This window comes from Thamnophis sirtalis, unplaced genomic scaffold (genome assembly GCF_051295495.1).
Source record: "Thamnophis sirtalis isolate CommonGarterSnake01/CBP01778 unplaced genomic scaffold, rThaSir2_p1.2 scaffold_3, whole genome shotgun sequence".
Lineage (NCBI taxonomy): Eukaryota > Metazoa > Chordata > Lepidosauria > Squamata > Natricidae > Thamnophis > Thamnophis sirtalis.
This window is the reverse complement of record NW_028261383.1, coordinates 20,886,477-20,904,775: the sequence shown is the minus strand read 5'-3', so window position 1 is coordinate 20,904,775 and position 18,299 is coordinate 20,886,477. Positions and strand designations below refer to the sequence as shown.

Sequence of the window (18,299 nt, the reverse complement as noted above, 5' to 3'; positions counted from 1 at the left end):
CAGCATCCGCGATTAGAAAGCCAACACAAGAGCGGCATCTGTCGGAGCTAAAACTGAAACCATCGAGTACTGCGTTGCTAGACAGGATGGGGGGGTGAGCAAGGAGACGCGCTGAGGAACTTCCTCTTCCGGATCACTCATGGGAGGAAGGTGGCGTGCAGAGTGTTATTTGTGCTCTTCCAAGGATGAAAGCATCAGCTGGAAGGTGAGTTGAAGACAAGTCGGAAGAGAGTCAGGGAGCAATTTGGCCTGTTTGCTTCGGGTGCTGTCAACCCGTGAACATTTATGATCGTCGCAGCATCCCATCATCATGATCCCCGTTTGTGACCCTCCCAGCTAGTTTCTCATAGGCAAAGTCAGTGGGGGATACTGGCAAGAAGTCGTAGCCATGTGAAATTGCCTTTATCAACCCACGGGGATTCGCCTAACAACTGCAAAGGGACAGATGTAAGTTGGGACTGTCATGTGACATCATGCTTCCTGATCAGGCTGCTTAGTGACACAAATGCCAGTCCCAAGCGTGAGGACTACTTGAATGGGGATGTCACCAGAGGGATTGTGGACAGTAGGACAGTATTTTCTGCCCTTATTTGGAGCTGAGGACTTCCATGGGTATAACTGGTGCTTCAAATCTAGCAGAGGTTTTAGGTACCATTTCATTAGTTAAAGCCCCCACATCTCTAAAGTTAGCTCAGAAGGTTTGACTTTAACCATCTTGAGACATTTTTCAGGCTAAAAACATAGATTTTTCCACATATATACCTTTGTAGATCTGTGTAGAGCTGTAGGGTTCCCCTCTGTATGCGTATAGATATATAATTATCTATAATTATACAATTATAGATATTCTAAAATGTCCCCAGCACTTCCAGATATGTAGTCATGTGAAAAACAAAAGTCCACCCTCTTTGAGTTATATGGTTTTACATACAAAAATACAATAAAAATCATCTGGTCCTTAGAGGTAAATACAACCTCAGATGAACAAAGACATATTACATCATGTCACCATTTATTCTACAAAAGAAAAGCCAAAATAGAGGAAACATGTGTGACAACCTAAGACTTTCTGATGTGATGTAAGGTTTCCTACCTAAACAGGGGCGTTGCAGTTGAAGACCTCCAAGGTCCCTTCCAACTTCTATTCTATTCTATTCTATTCTATTCTATTCTATTCTATTCTCACCTTTAGCAGCAGTAACTTCAAGTAATTGTTTTCTGTATGACTTCATCAGTTTCTTGCATTGTTGTGGAGGGATTTTGGCCCACCCTTTACAACATCGCTTCAGTTCATTGATGTTTGTGGGCATTTGTTTATGCGCAGATCTCTTGAGATCCCACTACAGCATTTCAATCAGACTGAGGTCTGGATTTTGACTGCCATTGCAACACCTTGATTCTTTCCTTTTTCAGCCATTCTGTTGTGGATTTGCTGGTGAGCTTGCAATCACTGTCCTGTTGCATAACCCGATGTTGGCCAAGCTTTAGCTGTTGTTTAGCTGTTGGACAGATGGCCTCACATTTGGCTCTAGAATACTGTAGTATAGAGAAGAGTTTATAGTCAACCAGAAAACTCCTACAACTTTGGCTTTTATAGATGTAGTCACACTTGCTGATGATAATTTATCAAGAGCCCTTGATTAGCAGCATTTGGCTGCTACTTCGCCTTTTCATACCTATGGAAGCAGTAAGAGTGTCCTTAGTTTTTTACGTTTTTTCTCTTCTCCATTTTGGCTTTCTTTTTGTAAACAAAAAAAATGACAGGTGTAATTTGTTTTTCATTTGAGGTTACATTTACCCATTTTTAAGAACTGCTAAGGACCAGGTGATTTTTCCTATGTGATGATATGTAAAATCATAGAACTCAAAAAGGGTGTTCCTTCTTTTTCACCTGACCGTATTTGATGATAACCCTTTACAGGGCTCAGAATTTGTGACTGACTCAAGTCAGCAAGTGAATTTAAAGATTGAATGAATATTTGAATTTGGATCTTGGTAGTCAAATGAATCATAATTAATGTCAGAGGTTATTCTAGCATTGTGGCATTTTTGCTTTTCATTCATACTTTTTCTTTTTTCACACATTTTGCAGCCGTTTATAAAGTTACATTTTCTTTGAAACTTATAGACAAAGAGGATGGCTATAACAGCACTCCGGAAGACTGAGGCTAACAAGCAACATTGAAAAGGAAAGCAAATAAAGCCGGAAATCAAAGTATTTTCCATTTCCCACTGATTAGGGGCAAAAGGCAGTTCGTCTTCTTCCTCACTGACTGGCTGCAGCTGCATGCTTTCCCCAAGCAAAGCCTCAGGACTCCTGCTGCAGCTGTGCTTCAGCCAAATCCTTGTCAGACAACTGACATTGATCAACTCCCCTCTAGATGTTGGCCGGAGGTGATTCATCTTCCTCTGAACTGACATCTGAAGAGTGATCTGGGAAAGCATCTGAAGGAGTCATCACAGGCAGACAGTAATACAGGCCTTGAACTGGGAGTAAGAAAACAGTAGCTGTCATCAAAGCAAAACTAAACAGGGGATCACACCTCAATAATATCAGTGGTGGAAAAGCTCCATAGATGTGCCTGTTGTGGGGAAAGCACAGATTGCAAATCACAACTGATTATGTATAAGACGATCCACACTGGAAAAAAGCCATATTAATGCTACAAATGTGACAAAAGCTTTTGTCAGAATAGTTCTCTAGTCGTTCATAGAAAGACCCATAGAGGACAGATGCCCTACAACTGCTCTCAATGTGGTAAATGCTTTCGCAAGCATGGCAATCTGGTGATACATCAGAGGACTCACACCAGGGAGAAACCATGTGAGTGTCCAGTTTGTGGAAAAAGATTCATTGCAAATTCCCACCTGGTGATACATCAGAGGACTCACACAGGAGACAAACCCTTTAAATGTACCGATTGTGGGAAACGTTTTGGTTACAATTTCACTTTGGTGAGACACCAGAGAACTCACTCAGGAGAGAAGCCCTTTGAATGTCCTGATTGTGCGAAATGTTTCAGTCAGAATTCCTACCTGGTGAGACACCAGAGGACTCACACAGGAGAGAAACCATATGAGTGTCCACAGTGTGGGAAAAGTTTCAGTCAGAATTCCAACCTGGTGAACCACCAGAGGACTCACACAGGAGAGAAACCTTATGAGTGTCCAGTTTGTGGAAGAAGTTTCATTTCAAATTCCCACCTGGTGAAACACCAGAGGACTCACACAGGAGAGAAACCTTATGAGTGTACAGTTTGTGGAAAAAGTTTCCTTACAAAAGGCCACCTGGTGACACACCAGAGGACTCACACAGGAGAGAAACCATATGAGTGTCCACAGTGTGGGAAAAGTTTCAGTCAGAATTCCACCCTGGTGAACCACCAAAGGACTCACACAGGAGAGAAACCCTTTGAATGTCTTGATTGTGGGCAAAGTTTTGGGTACCATTGTAATCTTTTGATGCACCAGATGATTCACACAGGAGAGAAACCATTTGAATGTCCTGCTTGTGGGAAAAGTTTCAGAAAGAATTCTGACCTGGTGATCCACCAGAGGACTCACACAGGAGAGAAACCTTATGAGTGTCCAGTTTGTGGAAGAAATTTCATTTCAAATTCCGACCTGGTGAAACACCAGAGGACTCACACAGGAGAGAAACCTTACGAGTGTCCAGTTTGTGGAAGAAGTTTCAGAAGGAATTCTGACTTGGTGAGACACCAGAGGACTCACACAGGAGAGAAACCATATGAGTGTCCAGTTTGTGGAAGAAGTTTCATTTCAAATTCCCACCTGGTGAAACACCAGAGGACTCACACAGGAGAGAAACCTTACGAGTGTCCACTTTGTGGAAGAAGTTTCATTTCAAATTCCGATCTGGTGAACCACCAGAGGACTCACACAGGAGAGAAACCTTACGGATGTCCAGTTTGTGGAAGAAGTTTCATTTCAAATTCCGACCTAGTGAAACACCAGAGGACTCACACAGGAGAGAAACCTTATGAGTGTCCAGTTTGTGGAAGAAGTTTCATTTCAAATTCCGACCTTGTGAGACACCAGAGGACTCACACAGGAGAGAAGCCATATGAGTGTCCACAGTGTGGGAAAGGTTTCAGTCAGAATTCCCACCTGGTGAACCACCAGAGGACTCACACAGGAGAGAAACACTTTGAATGTCTTGATTGTGGGAAAAGTTTTGGTTACCATTCTAATCTTGTGATACACCAGAGGACTCATACTGGAGAGAAACCCTTTGAATGTCCTGATTGTGGGAAATGTTTCAGTCTCAATTCCAGTCTAATAATACACCAGAGGACACACACTGGGGAGAAACCTTATGAGTGTCCACAGTGTGGGAAAAGTTTCAGTAAGAATTCCCACCTGGTGAGCCACCAGAGGACTCACACATGAGAGAAACCCTTTGAATGTCTTGATTGTGGAAAAAGTTTTGGTTACCATTCTAATCTTGTGATGCACCAGAGGATTCACACCGGAGAGAAGCCCTTTGAATGTCCTGACTGTGGGAAATGTTTCATTCAGTATTCCAACCTGGTGATACATCAAAGGTCTCACACCGAGAGAAGACCTTTGAATGTCCTGAATGTGGGAAAAGTTTCATTCAGAATTCACACTTGGTGAGACACCAGAGGACTCACACAGGAGAGAAACGATATGAATGCCCAGAGTGTAAGGAAAGTTTCACTTCTGTGCTTGTGAAACACCGGAGGACACATACAGGAGAGAAACTATAAAAGGATCCAGATTATGGGAATGATTTCAATATCAGGCCTAACATTATAAGCCATGTACCTTTATACACAAGGGAAAAATTTCAAATCTCCGTCTATAGTGTTTCAGAAGTAAGTCACCTCTTATTCAGGGGTGAGTTCCTGCCAGTTCTAACCTCTTCTATAGAACAGGTTCCACAAATCTACCGTGCCGTTTAGAACTGGTTCCAGCTCCCTCCGCCTGCCCGTCTGCACCACGCTTGTCCCGCCCGTCTCTCACTGAATGGCTGCCCCGCCCGCCTCTAAAAGTACTATCTAAACCTTAAAGTCTTAAAGCTGTCAAGTTTGAACATCCCTGGGATTTTTTTCCCAAAGGGTTAGGGGTGCAAGGATCTTGTAACTTGATAGCTTTAAGACTTGCGTGCTTCAAATGCCAGAGTTTCTGAGCCAACATTTTGGTTGCTAAGCAAGAGCATTGCTAAGTGAGTTTCAAATACTTTGAAATATATTGTGCATAGAAAGAATAGTTTGAAATGTTTTACTTCAATTTATTCTGTGTGGATTCTTTTTTTAAATTGTCTTAGGCTATTTAAAAAAAGATTCTATCCAAAATACAAAATACCAGCTGCAGTTATTCACTTAAGAACTGTGGCAAGAAAGGTGGTATAATGGGCTTAGTGACCAAAGTTACAATGGCATTATAAAATGTGACTGATGACCATTTTTCACACTTAGTGACCATTTTCACACTTAGCGACCGTTGCAGCATTCTCATGGTCACGTGATCAAAATTTTCATGTTTGGCAACAGTTACAATTTACATTTGTAAATTGTAGTTATGTTGAAATAAAAAATATTACAATCCTTTTTTTACGTTATATGAAAATTTTTCTTGCTCTGTATAAAATTTTTAATCACCCCCCACCCCGGTCAAAGGTGTCCCTCTTTACCAATCTCAAAATCTAGTCACCTTACCTCTACACCAAGCCTTGGGTCCCACCCTGACAGAATCCCTTTAGGCCTATTATTTCCACACAGTGTACCCCAGGATTTCCCAAATAGGACTCTCCGGGCCCCACCCACTGGGTCCCCACAGGCTTTTTCCTCTCCTCCTGGGTCCCTGCAGTCCTTAGCCCGGACCCCCACCCTACCAGGCCTCACACTCTCCTCCTCTGTTTCTTTTAAAGATCTTTGATTCTCATGTTGGGAAAGGAAGGCATCTCTGGGCCTCACGCCTCTGTCCTGGAAGCAACGGTTATTTTCAGTGTCCCTATGATTCATCCAGTGGTAGGTTTCAAAAAAAAATTGAACCTACTCTGTGGGTGTGGCCTCCTTTGTGGGAGTGGCTTGCTCGCCATGTGATCGGGTGGGAATGGCTTGCCAGCTCTCCTGCCCGCCCTCCCCCACTCCCTCCCTCCCTCCCTCTCTCCCTCCCTCTCCCTCTCTCTATCAGCATCAGGGCTAAAATGGTGGCTGCTTCTGGGACATAATATCATAATATAATATAATAACTGGCTGACCAACCGCACAACGTGTAGCCCTCAATGGAACTGCATCTACATGGAGGGAAGTATGCAGTGGAGTACCCCAAGGCTCTGTTTTACACCCAGTACTCTTCAACATCTTCATCAATGACTTGGATGAGGGAATAAATGGGAAACTCATCAAATTTACAGATGACACCAAGCTGGCAGGAATAGCAGCACTCCAGAAGATAGGCTTAAGACACAGAAGGATCTTGACAGACTTGAACTGTCACTGTCTAATAAAATGAAATTCAATGGTGAAAAGAGTAACGTTCTACATTTAGGCAACAAAAACGAAAAGCACAGGTACAGTATAGGTGGTACCTTGCTCAACAGTAGTAACTGTGAAAGGGATCTTGGAGTACTAGTGGATAATCATTTAAACATGAGCCAGCAGTGTGCAGCAGCTGCCAAAAAAGCCAACAGTTCTAGGCTGCATAAACAGAGGGATAGAATCAAGATCACGTGAAGTGTTAATACCACTTTATAATGCCTTGGTAAGGCCACACTTGGAATACTGCATTCAGGTTTGGTCACCACGATGTAGAAAAGATGTGGAGACTCTCAAAGGAGTGCAGAGAAGAGAAACAAAGATGATTAGGAGACTGGAGACTAAAACATGAACAGTTGCACGGAGTGGGTATGTCTAGTTTAATAGAAAGAAGGGCTGTGGGAGACATGATAGCAGTGTTCCAATATCTCAGGGGTTGCCACAAAAAAAAAGGAGTCAAACTATTTTCCAAAGCACCTGAGGGTAGAACAAGAAGAAATGGGTGGAAACTAATCAAGGAGAGAAGCAATTTAGAACTGAGGAGAAATTTACTGACAGTTAGAACAATTAATCAGTGGAACAACTTGCCTCCAGAAGTTGTGAATGCCCCAACACTGGAAGTCTTTAAGAAGATGTTGGATAGCCATTTGTCTGAAAGGTTGTAGGGTTTCCTGCCTAGGAAGCAGGTTGGACTAGAAGACCTCCAAAGTCCCTTCCAACTCTGCCATTGTATTGTATTGTATTGTATTGTATTGTATTGTATTGTATTGTATTGTATTGTATTGTATAATCATGGGGGACAAGGGAGAAACTGATTTTTTGTACGTTAACACTTTAGACCACATTAAGGAATTGTGGGTGCACTGAAAATGTTGGCTGCCTCCAGGAGATCTTCAACAGGTGGGAGGGGTGAAAGGTGTGTAGTTAGTAGGCCCAAGGCCTAGGTAAAAAAGCAATGTAAAATTTCACAGGCTGTTTCACCTTGCAGATCAATCTGATGGAGATGACCTCACTATTGAGTTGAGGAGAAAAGGGATCTTGGTTTTGATCACAGGGTTTCCAGCTTTATTAGCAACTCCTGTGTGTTCTTTATGATAGCAAGACTAAGATGCTGGCATATTTGTGGCATATTCCTGGTGGCCGTAATGTGAGGAAAGCAATATACAGTGGGAAATGCTTCATTTTTAAAAACACATTGTGTAAGAACCATCAATAACTTTTTACAAGGAAAAAATGAGTATTGTCAGGGTTGCTGTGATCATTATGGCAAGGCAAGACACAGTTGCCTCAAACTGTGCTTGAGCGTATAGGTTTATTGAAAATACTGCAATAATAAAAATTGTGCGCACTCCGAAACGGCAGTAATGCCGCAGCAACCCACCCCTGCCCTGGGTATGTGTAATTCAATGCAGAGAATGGCTAAGAGATAGGAGTCTTTAACTGAGGGTCTGACACAGAAAAGAGGGGTCGACCTATTCCCCAAAGTGCCTGGAAGTAGGACAAAAAGTAACGGAGAATTATATATATTTTTAAAAAATCCTTCCTAGAATTGAGAGGGTCCCTGTGGGTGAATCCAATCAATCAGTGGAACAGCTTTGCCTCCAGGAATTGTGGGAGCTCCAACAATGGGATTTTCTAAAGAGGAGACTGCACAGCCGTTTGTCCAGAACGGTATCGGGTCTCCTGCTTGGAGAGGTGATCCTTCCAACTCTCATTCCGTAATTCTGTCCGAACTTCAGGATCCTTTAAGACTCCGCACGTAGCGAAACTTCACGTGCTAAATAGTTTCACATTGCATGTAATCAGTGGAAACATCTGGCAGATGCCTGAGGCAGAGACAGGACAAGCCTGTTTTTCGACCTCCGAGGACGAGACGGTGGCCAGATAGGCAGCATCCGCCATTAGAAAGCCAACACAAGAGCGGCATCTGTCGGAGCTAAAAGGAACTGAAACCATCGAGTACTGTGTTACTAGACAGGATAGGGGGGGGTCAGAGGAGACGCGCAGAGGAACTTCCTTTTCCGGATCACTCATGGGAGGAAGGTGGCGTGCAGAGGGTTATTTCTGCTGTTCCAAGAATGAAAGCATCAGCTGGAAGGTGAGTTGAGGACGAGTCGGAGGAGAATCCGGGAACAAGTTGGCCTGTTTGGTTCGGGTGCTGCCAACCGGTGAACATTTATGATGGTCGCAGCATCCCACCATCATGATCCCCGTTTGTGACCCTCCCATCTAGTTTCTCATAGGCAAAGTCAGTGGGGATACTGGCAAGAAGTCGTAGCCATGTGAAATTGCCTTTAACAAGCCACGGGGATTCGCTTAACAACTGCAAAGGGACAGATGTAAGTTTGCACTGTCATGTGACATCATGCTTCCTGATCAGGCTGCTTAGTGACACAAATGCCAGTCCCAAGCGTGAGGACTACTTGAATGGGGATGTCACCAGAGGGATTGTGGACAGTAGGGCAGTGTTTTCTGCCCTTATTTGGAGCTGAGGACTTCCATGGGTAAAACTGGTGCTTCAAATCTTGCAGATGTTTTAGGCATCATTTCATTAGTTCAAGCCCCCACATCTCTAAAGTTAGCTCAGAAGGTTTGACTTTAACAAACTTGGGACATTTTTCAGGCTAAAAACATGGATTTTTCCACATATATACCTTTGTAGATCTGGGTAGAGCTGTAGGGTTCCCCTCTGTATGCTTATATATATATATATAATTATAATTATACAATTATAGATATTCTAAAATATCCCCAGCACTTCCAGATATGTAGTCATGTGAAAAACAAAAGTCCACCTTCTTTGAGTTATATGGTTTTACATACAAAAATACAATAAAAATCATCTGGTCCTTAGAGGTAAATACAACCTCAAATGAACATATGACATATTACATCATTTCACCATTTATTCTACAAAAGAAAAGCCAAAATAGAGAAAAGTGTGAAAACCTAACACTTTCTGATGTGATGTAAGGTTTCCTACCTAAGCAACGGCGTTTCAGTTGAAGACCTCCAAGGTCCCTTCCAACTCCTATTCTATTCTATTCTATTCTATTCTATTCTATTCTATTCTATTCTATTCTATTCTATTCTCACTTTTAGCAGCAGTAACTTTTCAGTAATTGTTTTCTGTATGACTTCATCAGTTTCTTGCATTGTTGTGGAGGGATTTTGGCCCACCCTTTACAACATCGCTTCAGTTCATTGAGGTTTGGGGGCATTTCTTTATGCGCAGATCTCTTGAGATCCCACTACAGCATTTCAATCAGATTGAGGTCTGGACTTTGACTGCCATTGCAACACCTTGATTCTTTCCTTTTCCAGCCATTCTGTTGTGGATTTGCTCTTGAGCTTGCAATCACTGTTCTGTTGCATAACCCGATGTTGGCCAAGCTTTAGCTGTTGTTTAGCTGTTGGACAGATGGCCTCACAGTTGGCTCTAGAATACTGTAGTATAGAGAAGAGTTTATAGTCAACCAGAAAACTCCTACAACTTTGGCTTTTATAGATGTAGTCACACTTGCTGATGATAATTTATCAAGATCACTTGATTAGCAGCATTTGGCTGCTACTTCGCCTTTTCATACCTATGGAAGCAGTAAGAGTGTCCTTAGTTGTTTATAGTTTTTCACTTCTCCATTTTGGCTTTTTAAATAAAAAGGTTTTTGAAAAAAATGATATGAGTTCAATAGGTTGTTCATTTGAGGTTATATTTACCCATTTTTAAGAACTGTGTCAGGCCTGCAGCCGGTTCCTTTTGGGTTTTTTGGCCTGCCACACTAATATTCTGTTCTACTATGCTGTTTCATTAGTAGGGAATTGGGATGGGGAATAGTAAGGTGTAGAATGTGATGTTGCCAAAATAACATTCCTTTCTAGAATCCAAGGTCATCCTTTGTTTCTACACCTCTGGGCCTGACCGGAACTGGATGGGTGGAACTGCCAGCATAGCAGTGGAAGATTGGACCATGTGATGGACTTGTGGGTGTGGGGGCAGGATCATGAACTTTCAGCTGGGTGGGGAAAACCCAGGAAGCTGAGATTTATGTCTTTCCAGATGTGCCAACACATCTCTTAATAAATTGGAACTTTGAGCAATACTTTGCCATGGACTCTGATTTAATTTTGGATGTTATTTGAAACCCTGACAAACTGCTAAGGACCAGATGATTTTTACTATGTGATGATATGTAAAATCATAGAACTCGAAATGGGTGTTCCTTCTTTTTCACCTGACTGTATTTGATGATAACCCTTTTCAGGGCTCAGAATTTGTGACTGACCCAAGTCAACTAGTGAATTTAATGATTGAGTGAATATTTGAATTTGGATCTTGGTAGTCAAATGAATCATAATGAATGTCAGAGGTTGTTCTAGCATTGTGGCATTTTTGCTTTTCATTCATACTTTTTCTTTTTTTCACACATTTTGCAACCATTTATAAAGTTACATTTTCTTTGAAACTTATAGACAAAGAGGATGGCTATAACAGCACTCCGGATGACTGAGAATAACAAGCAACATTGAAAAGGAAAGCAAATCAAGCCAGAAATCAAAGTATTTTCCATTTCCCACTGATTAGGGGCAAAAGGCAATTCCTCTTCCTCCCCACTGACTGGCTGCAGCTGCATGCTTTCCGCAACTAAAGCCTCAGGATTCCTGCTGCAGCTGTGCTTCAGCCAAATCCTTGTCAGACAACTGACTGGAGCCATTGATCAACTCCCCTCCAGATGTTGGCCGGAGGTGATTCATCTTCCTCTGAACTGACATCTGAAGAGTGATCGGGGAAAGCATCTGAAGGAGTCATCACAGGAAGATAGTAATACAGGCCTCGAATTGGGAGGAAGCAAACACCTGCAATCAAAGCAAAACTAAACGGGATCACACATATTTTTGACCTCCTCAATAATATCAGTGGTGGAAAAGCTCCATAGATGTGCCTGTTGTGGGGAAAGCACAGATTTCAAATCACAACTGATTATGCATAAGACGATCCACACTGGAAAAAAGCCATATTAATGCTACAAATGTGACAAAAGCTTTTGTCAGAATAGTTCTCTTGTGGTTCATAGAAAGACCCATAGAGGACAGATGCCCTTCAACTGCTCTCAATGTGGCAAATGCTTTCGCAAGCAGGGCAATCTGGTGATACATCAGAGGACTCACACCAGGGAGAAACCATGTGAGTGTACAGTTTGTGGAAAAAGATTCATTGCAAATTCCCACCTGGTGAGACACGAGAGGACTCACACAGGAGAGAAACCATATGACTGTCCACAGTGTGGGAAAAGTTTCAGTCAGAATTCCACCCTGGTGAACCACCAGAGGACTCACACAGGAGACAAACCCTTTGAATGTCCTGATTGTGCGAAACGTTTCAGTCAGAATTCTGACCTGGTGAACCACCAGAGGACTCACAAAGGAGAGAAACCATTTGAATGTCCTCAGTGTGGGAAAAGTTTCAGTCAGAATTCCAACCTGGTGAACCACCAGAGGACTCACACATTAGAGATTCCTTTTGAATGTCCTGATTGTGGGAAATGTTTTGGTTACCATTCTAATCTTGTGATGCACCAGAGGATTCACACAGGAGAGAAACCATTTGAATGTCTTGATTGTGGGAAAAGTTTCCTTGCAAATTCCCATCTGGTGAACCACCAAAGGACTCACACAGGAGAGAAACCATATGAGTGTCCCGACTGTGGGAAATGTTTCATTCAGTGTTCCAACCTGGTGATACATCAAAGGTCTCACACTGGAGAGAAGCCCTTTGAATGTCCTGATTGTGCAAAACGTTTCAGTCAGAATTCCAACCTGGTGAACCACCAGAGGACTCACACAGGAGAGAAACCTTATGAGTGTCCACTTTGTGGAAGAAGTTTCATTTCAAATTCCCACCTGGTGAAACACCAGAGGACTCACACAGGAGAGAACCCATATGACTGTCCACAGTGTGGGAAAAGTTTCAGTCAGAATTCCAACCTGATGAACCACCAGAGGACTCACACAGGAGAGAAACCATATGAGTGTCCACAGTGTGGGAAAAGTTTCAGTCAGAATTCCAACCTGATGAACCACCAGAGGACTCACACAGGAGAGAAACCATATGAGTGTCCACAGTGTGGGAAAAGTTTCAGTCAGAATTCCAACCTGGTGAACCACCAGAGGACTCACACAGGAGAGAAACCATATGAGTGTCCACAGTGTGGGAAAAGTTTCAGTCGGAATTCCAACCTGGTGATCCACCAAAGGATTCACACAGGAGAGAAACCATTTGAGTGTCCTCAGTGTGGGAAAAGTTTCAGTCAGAATTCCTACCTGGTGAGACACCAGAGGACTCACACAGGAGAGAAACCATATGAGTGTCCACAGTGCGGGAAAAGTTTCAGTCAGAATTCTGACCTGGTGAGACACCAGAGGACTCACACAGGAGATAAATCATATGAGTGTCCACAGTGTGGGAAAAGTTTCAGTCACAATTCCAACCTGGTGAACCACCAGAGGACTCACACAGGAGAGAAACCTTATAAGTGTCCAGTTTGTAGAAGAAGTTTCATTTCAAATTCCGACCTGGTGAACCACCAGAGGACTCACACAGGAGAGAAATCTTATAAGTGTCCAGTTTGTAGAAGAAGTTTTATTTCAAATTCCAACCTGGTGAAACACCAGAGGACTCACACAGGAGAGAAACCATATGAGTGTCCACAGTGTGGGAAAAGTTTCAGTCAGAATTCCAACCTGATGAATCACCAGAGCAGTCACACAGGAGAGAAACCCTTTGAATGTCCTGACTGTGGGAAATGTTTCATTCAGAATTCACACTTGGTGATACATCAAAGGTCTCACACTGGAGAGAAGCCCTTTGAATGTCCTGAATGTGGGAAAAGTTTCATTCACAATTCACACTTGGTGATACATCAAAGGTCTCACACTGGAGAGAAGCCCTTTGAATGTCCTGAATGTGGGAAAAGTTTCATTCAGAATTCACACTTGGTGAGACACCAGAGGACTCACACAGGAGAGAAACCGTATGAATGTCCAGAGTGTAAGAAAAGTTTCAGTTACTCTTCTGTCCTTGTGAGACACCGGAGGACACATACAGGAGAGAAACTATGAAAGGATCCAGATTGTGGGAATGATTTCCATATCAGGCCTAACATTATAAGCCATGTACCTTTATACACAAGGGAGAAATTTCAAATCACCTTCTATAGTGTTTCAGAAGTTTAATCGCCTCTTATTCAGGGGTGAGTTCCTGCCAGTTCTAACCTCTTCTATATAACAGGTTCCACAAATCTATCGTGCCGTTTAGAACCGGTTCCAGCTCCCTCCCCCTGCCCGTCTGCACCACGCTTGCCCCGCCCTTCTCTCACTGATTGGCTGCCCTGCCCGCCCGCTAAGAATCCTATCTAAAACTTAAACTCTTAATGCTATCAAGTTTGAACATCTCTGGGATTATTTTTCTAAAGGGTTAGGAGTGCAAGGATCTTGTAACTTGACAGCTTTAAGACTTGCGTGCTTCAAATGCCAGAGTTTCTGAGCCAACATTTTGGTTGCTTAGCAAGAGCATTTTTAAGTGAGTTTCACCACATTTTACAAGTTGGCCACGCCCACCCAGTCACATGATTGCCGAGCCACTCCCACTCGGTCACATGGCTGGCAAGCCACTCCCACAAAGCAGGCCACACCTACAGGAGAGGTTCTAAAAAAAAATGGAACCCAGCATTGCTCTTATTGCACACATGAGGCAAAAGTTGATGAGCTTAGAGAAGGCTTGAATTTCATTTCTATTTTTTAAATATATTTTATTATTTACTCGCCTTCATTTATTTTAATTCTAACAGTCTATCCATTTCTGTGCATGTTAATAACATCCTTTTCTGAAGGGGTATTTTCCCTTTTCATTGCTGTGCATAGACCATTCTCGCTGCTCTTAGAACGTGAAGTATTAGGTATATTGAACCTTTGCTATAGCCTTCTGTTATAATACATAATAGAAATAATTCTTTCTTGAATTCTATGCGTTGTCCAACTAATTTTTTCAGCCACATCTGAATTTATAACCAAAATCTTGCTTTTTTACAGGTCCACCACATGTGGTATTATGTGCCCGGTGATTGTTTATATTTTCAACATTTTGGGAATATGTTGCTAAACATTTTAGCCAATCCTGCCGCGGGGGGGGGGGGGGGGAGATGCCACCCATAGAACATTTTATAAAGATTCTCTTTGTATGGTGTGGCTAATGTCAATTTCCGATTTCTTTCCCAGAGTTTTTGCCAAGGCACAAGGCAAGGCTGCCCGACATCTCCACTTTTGTTTATTCTAACATTATAAGGTGGAAAATGGTAGGCTGTTAAAAGCTAACTACCTGTTTCTACTTATCAGCAGATGTTTCTTGGTATTTCCTTTTGTGAAATTACTGCAAAGAGGCTTTTGGGTGGTGTTTTTTGTACGTCGATTATGGAATTTCCACATTTCAGCCTTCTACCATGGTGTCCTTGGGATTTTGAGCCCCAAATTCCCTAGCCAGCATACAAGTAGTTCTTGAGATACAACTGCAATGGGGCCTTCCAGTGATGGTTGAGATCCTGCTTTGCTTAATTAACTCTACCCCCTGCTCTTACTGATGTACTTACATGAATGGGCGAGTTATGAAGTGGAACACTGGCTACCTCAGGTGTGGGGAAACCCTTGGAGGAGGGACGCAGAGCCAGGCCTCCTCTACATAAGGTGACCAGACGGCCCGATTTCAACGGGACGGTCACGCTTTATAACAATTTGTCCCGTGTCCCGGGGCATTTTTAAAAAGTCCCGATTTTCTGGCTTCATGTTGAAAGCCCAGTGGATTTGCTTAAGAAATCCTAACCAGGGCAAGACAAAAGACATTCTGTCTAACCTCTCTCTCTGTCTCAGTACTTTCATTGAAGATATTAAAACTTTAAAGCAAGAAAACGGAACCCCCCCCCCCAGTGCCCCTTTTACCTCATTTTATAAGAAAAAATGACCTAGTACCATAGAGCTCCAGGAAATACGTGGCTAGAGAGGTCGCGAGTGTTTCTTCCTGGATTTTCCAGAGTGGAGGGGCACGGAGGTTGGAGGGCTGCTCGTGTGGAAAAAAATGGTGGTTTCTTTGAAAAATATTTCCCTGACTAATTTCACCATTTCAATTTGCTCAGTTCTTTGTATTAACATCTACATCATTCTGGGTTGACTTGGAGTGCAAGCCTGCTGGTAAGTGAGCTGGGTTTTTTTCTTTTATTTTTTTAATGTATTTTAAAATAATATTTTATTTATTGTGCATAGGATTTTTTAAAAATTCTAATTTGGATTCTATCCAAAATAAATTGAAGTGAAACCATGTTTAAAAATTCTATGCACAATACTTTGAAATATATTGTGCATAGAAAGAATAGTTTGAAATGTTTTACTTCAATTTATTCTGTGTGGATTCTTTTTTAAAATTGTCTTAGGCTATTTAAAAAAAGATTCTATCCAAAATGCAAAATACCAGCTGCAGTTATTCACTTAAGAACTGTGGCAAGAAAGGTGGTATAATGGGCTTAGTGACCAAAGTTACAATGGCATTATAAAAAATGACTGATGAACATTTTTCACATTTAGCGACCATTTTCACACTTAGCGACCATTGCATCATCCCCATGGTCACGTGATCAAAATTTTGATGTTTGGCAACAGTTACAATTTATATTTATAAAGAGCCGAGGTGGTGCAGTGGGTAGAGTGCAGTACTGCAGGCCACTTCAGCTGACTGCTAGATCAGCAGTTCAGCGGTTCAAATCTCACCGGCTCAGGGTTGACTCAGCCTTCCATCCTTCCGAGGTAGGTAAAATGAGGACCTGGATTGTTGTTGGGGGCAATATGCTGACTTTGTAAACCGCTTAGAGAGGGCTGAAAGCCCTATGAAGCGGTATATAAAAAATCTGCTATTGCTATATTTGTAAATTGTAGTTATGTTGAAATAAAAAAAACATTACAATACTATTTTTGCATTATATGAAAGTTTTTGTTGCTCTGTATAAAATTTTTAATCACCCCCCCCCACCCCGGTCAAAGGTATCCCTCTTTACCAATCTCAAAATCTGGTCACCTTACCTCTACACCAAGCCTTGGGTCCCGCCCTGACAGGGTCCCTTTAGGCCTATTATTCCCACACAGTGTACCCCAGGATTTCCCAAATAGGACTCTCCAGGCCCTACCCACAGGGTCCCCATAGGCTTTTTTCCTCTCCTCCTGGGTCCCTGCAGTCCTTAGCCCAGACCCCCACCCTACCAGGCCTCACACTCTCCTCCTCTTTCTTTTAAAGACCTCTGATTCTCATGTTGGGAAAGGAAGGCATCTCCGGGCCTCATGCCTCTGTCCTGGAAGCAACTGTTATTTTCAGTGTCCCTATGATTCATCCAGTGGGAGAATTCAAAAAAAATTTGAACCTACTCTGTGGGTGTGGCCTCCTTAGTGGGAGTGGCTTGCCCGCTATGTGATCGGGTGGGAGTGGCTGGCCAGCTCTCCCCCCCCCCCTCCCTCCCTCCCCCCCCCCCTCTCTCTCAGCGTGAGGGCCAAAATGGTGCCTGCTACTGGGACATAATATCATAATATAATATAGTAACTGGCTGACCAACCGCACTCAACGTGTAGCCCTCAATGGAACTGCATCTACATGGAGGGAAGTATGCAGTGGAGTACTACAAGGCTCTGTTTTACACCCAGTACTCTTCAACATCTTCATCAATCACTTGGATGAGGGAATAAATGGGGAACTCATCAAATTTGCAGATGACACCAAGCTGGCAGGAATAGCAACACTCCAGAAGATAGGCTTAAGACACAGAAGGACCTTGACAAACTTGAACTGTCACTATCTAATAAAATGAAATTCAATGGTGAAAAGAGTAAGGTTCTACATTTAGGCAACAAAAATGAAAAGCACAGGTAGAGTATAGGTGGTATCTTGCTGAACAGTAATAACTGTGAAAGGGATCTTGGAGTACTAGTGGACAACCATTTAAATATGAGCCAGCAGTGTGCAGCAGCTGCCCAAAAAACCAACACAGTTCTAGGCTGCATAAACAGAGGGATAGAATCAAGATCACGTGAAGTGTTAATACCACTTTATAATGCCTTGGTAAGGCCACACTTGGAATACTGCATTCAGGTTTGGTCACCATGATGTAGAAAAGATATGGAGACTCTCAAAAGAGTGCAGAGAAGAGAAACAAAGATGATTAGGAGACTGGAGACTAAAACTTGAAGAACAGTTGCAGGAACTGGATATGTCTAGTTTAATAGAAGGAAGGACTAGGGGAGACATGATAGCAGTGTTCCAGTATCTCAGGGGTGGCCACAAAAAAGGAGTCAAACTATTTTCCAAGGCATCTGAGGGAAGAACAAGAAGAAATGGGTGGAAACTAATCAAGGAGAGAAGCAACTTAGAACTCAGGAGAAATTTCCTGACAGTTAGAACAATTAATCAGTGGAACAGTTTGCCTCCAGAAGTTGTGAGTGCCCCAACACTGGAAGTCTTTAAGAAGATGTTGGGTAGCCATTTGTCTGAAACGGTATAAAGTTTCCTGCCTAGGCAGGGGGTTGCACTAGAAGACCACCGAGGTGCCTTCCAACTCTGCTATTGTATTGTATTGTATTGTATTGTATTGTATTGTATTGTATTGTATTGTATTGTATAATCATGGGGGACAAGGGAGAAACTGATTTTTTGTATCTTAATACTTTAGACTACATTAAGGAATTGTGGCTGAA

General features: G+C 42.5%; 2 protein-coding genes across 6 annotated transcripts in view; both read left to right on the top strand.

Moving 5' to 3' along the window:
• The window catches only part of LOC148047468 (uncharacterized), a 37,357-nt gene extending 20,748 nt beyond the window's left edge, over positions 1-16,609 (top strand). The window contains exons 1-2 of one of the 5 annotated variants that reach the window (XM_087711453.1): positions 141-205; positions 10,995-16,609. In XM_087711453.1, coding sequence (XP_087567579.1) covers positions 11,616-13,640 — 2,025 coding nt within the window. In that variant the 5' untranslated portion in view covers positions 141-205; positions 10,995-11,615 and the 3' untranslated portion in view covers positions 13,641-16,609. Of the gene's footprint in view, positions 1-140; positions 206-8,553; positions 8,623-8,653; positions 8,864-10,403; positions 10,625-10,994 lie in introns of those variants that run through there. The other 4 variants (XM_087711451.1, XR_015696126.1, XM_087711452.1 and 1 more) reach the window with 4 other exon arrangements.
• Positions 123-6,089, top strand: LOC148047469 (uncharacterized). Its single transcript, XM_087711500.1, has 2 exons — positions 123-205; positions 2,129-6,089. Exon 2 carries the CDS (start codon positions 2,734-2,736, stop codon positions 4,408-4,410), a length of 1,677 nt encoding a protein of 558 aa, XP_087567626.1. The 5' UTR covers positions 123-205; positions 2,129-2,733; the 3' UTR covers positions 4,411-6,089.
• Positions 16,610-18,299: the final 1,690 nt, after the last annotated feature.

Excerpts from the sequence above, each read along its gene's own strand:
- LOC148047469 (XM_087711500.1), top strand. The coding sequence starts at position 2,734 with ATGCCCTACAACTGCTCTCAATGTGGTAAATGCTTTCGCAAGCATGGC.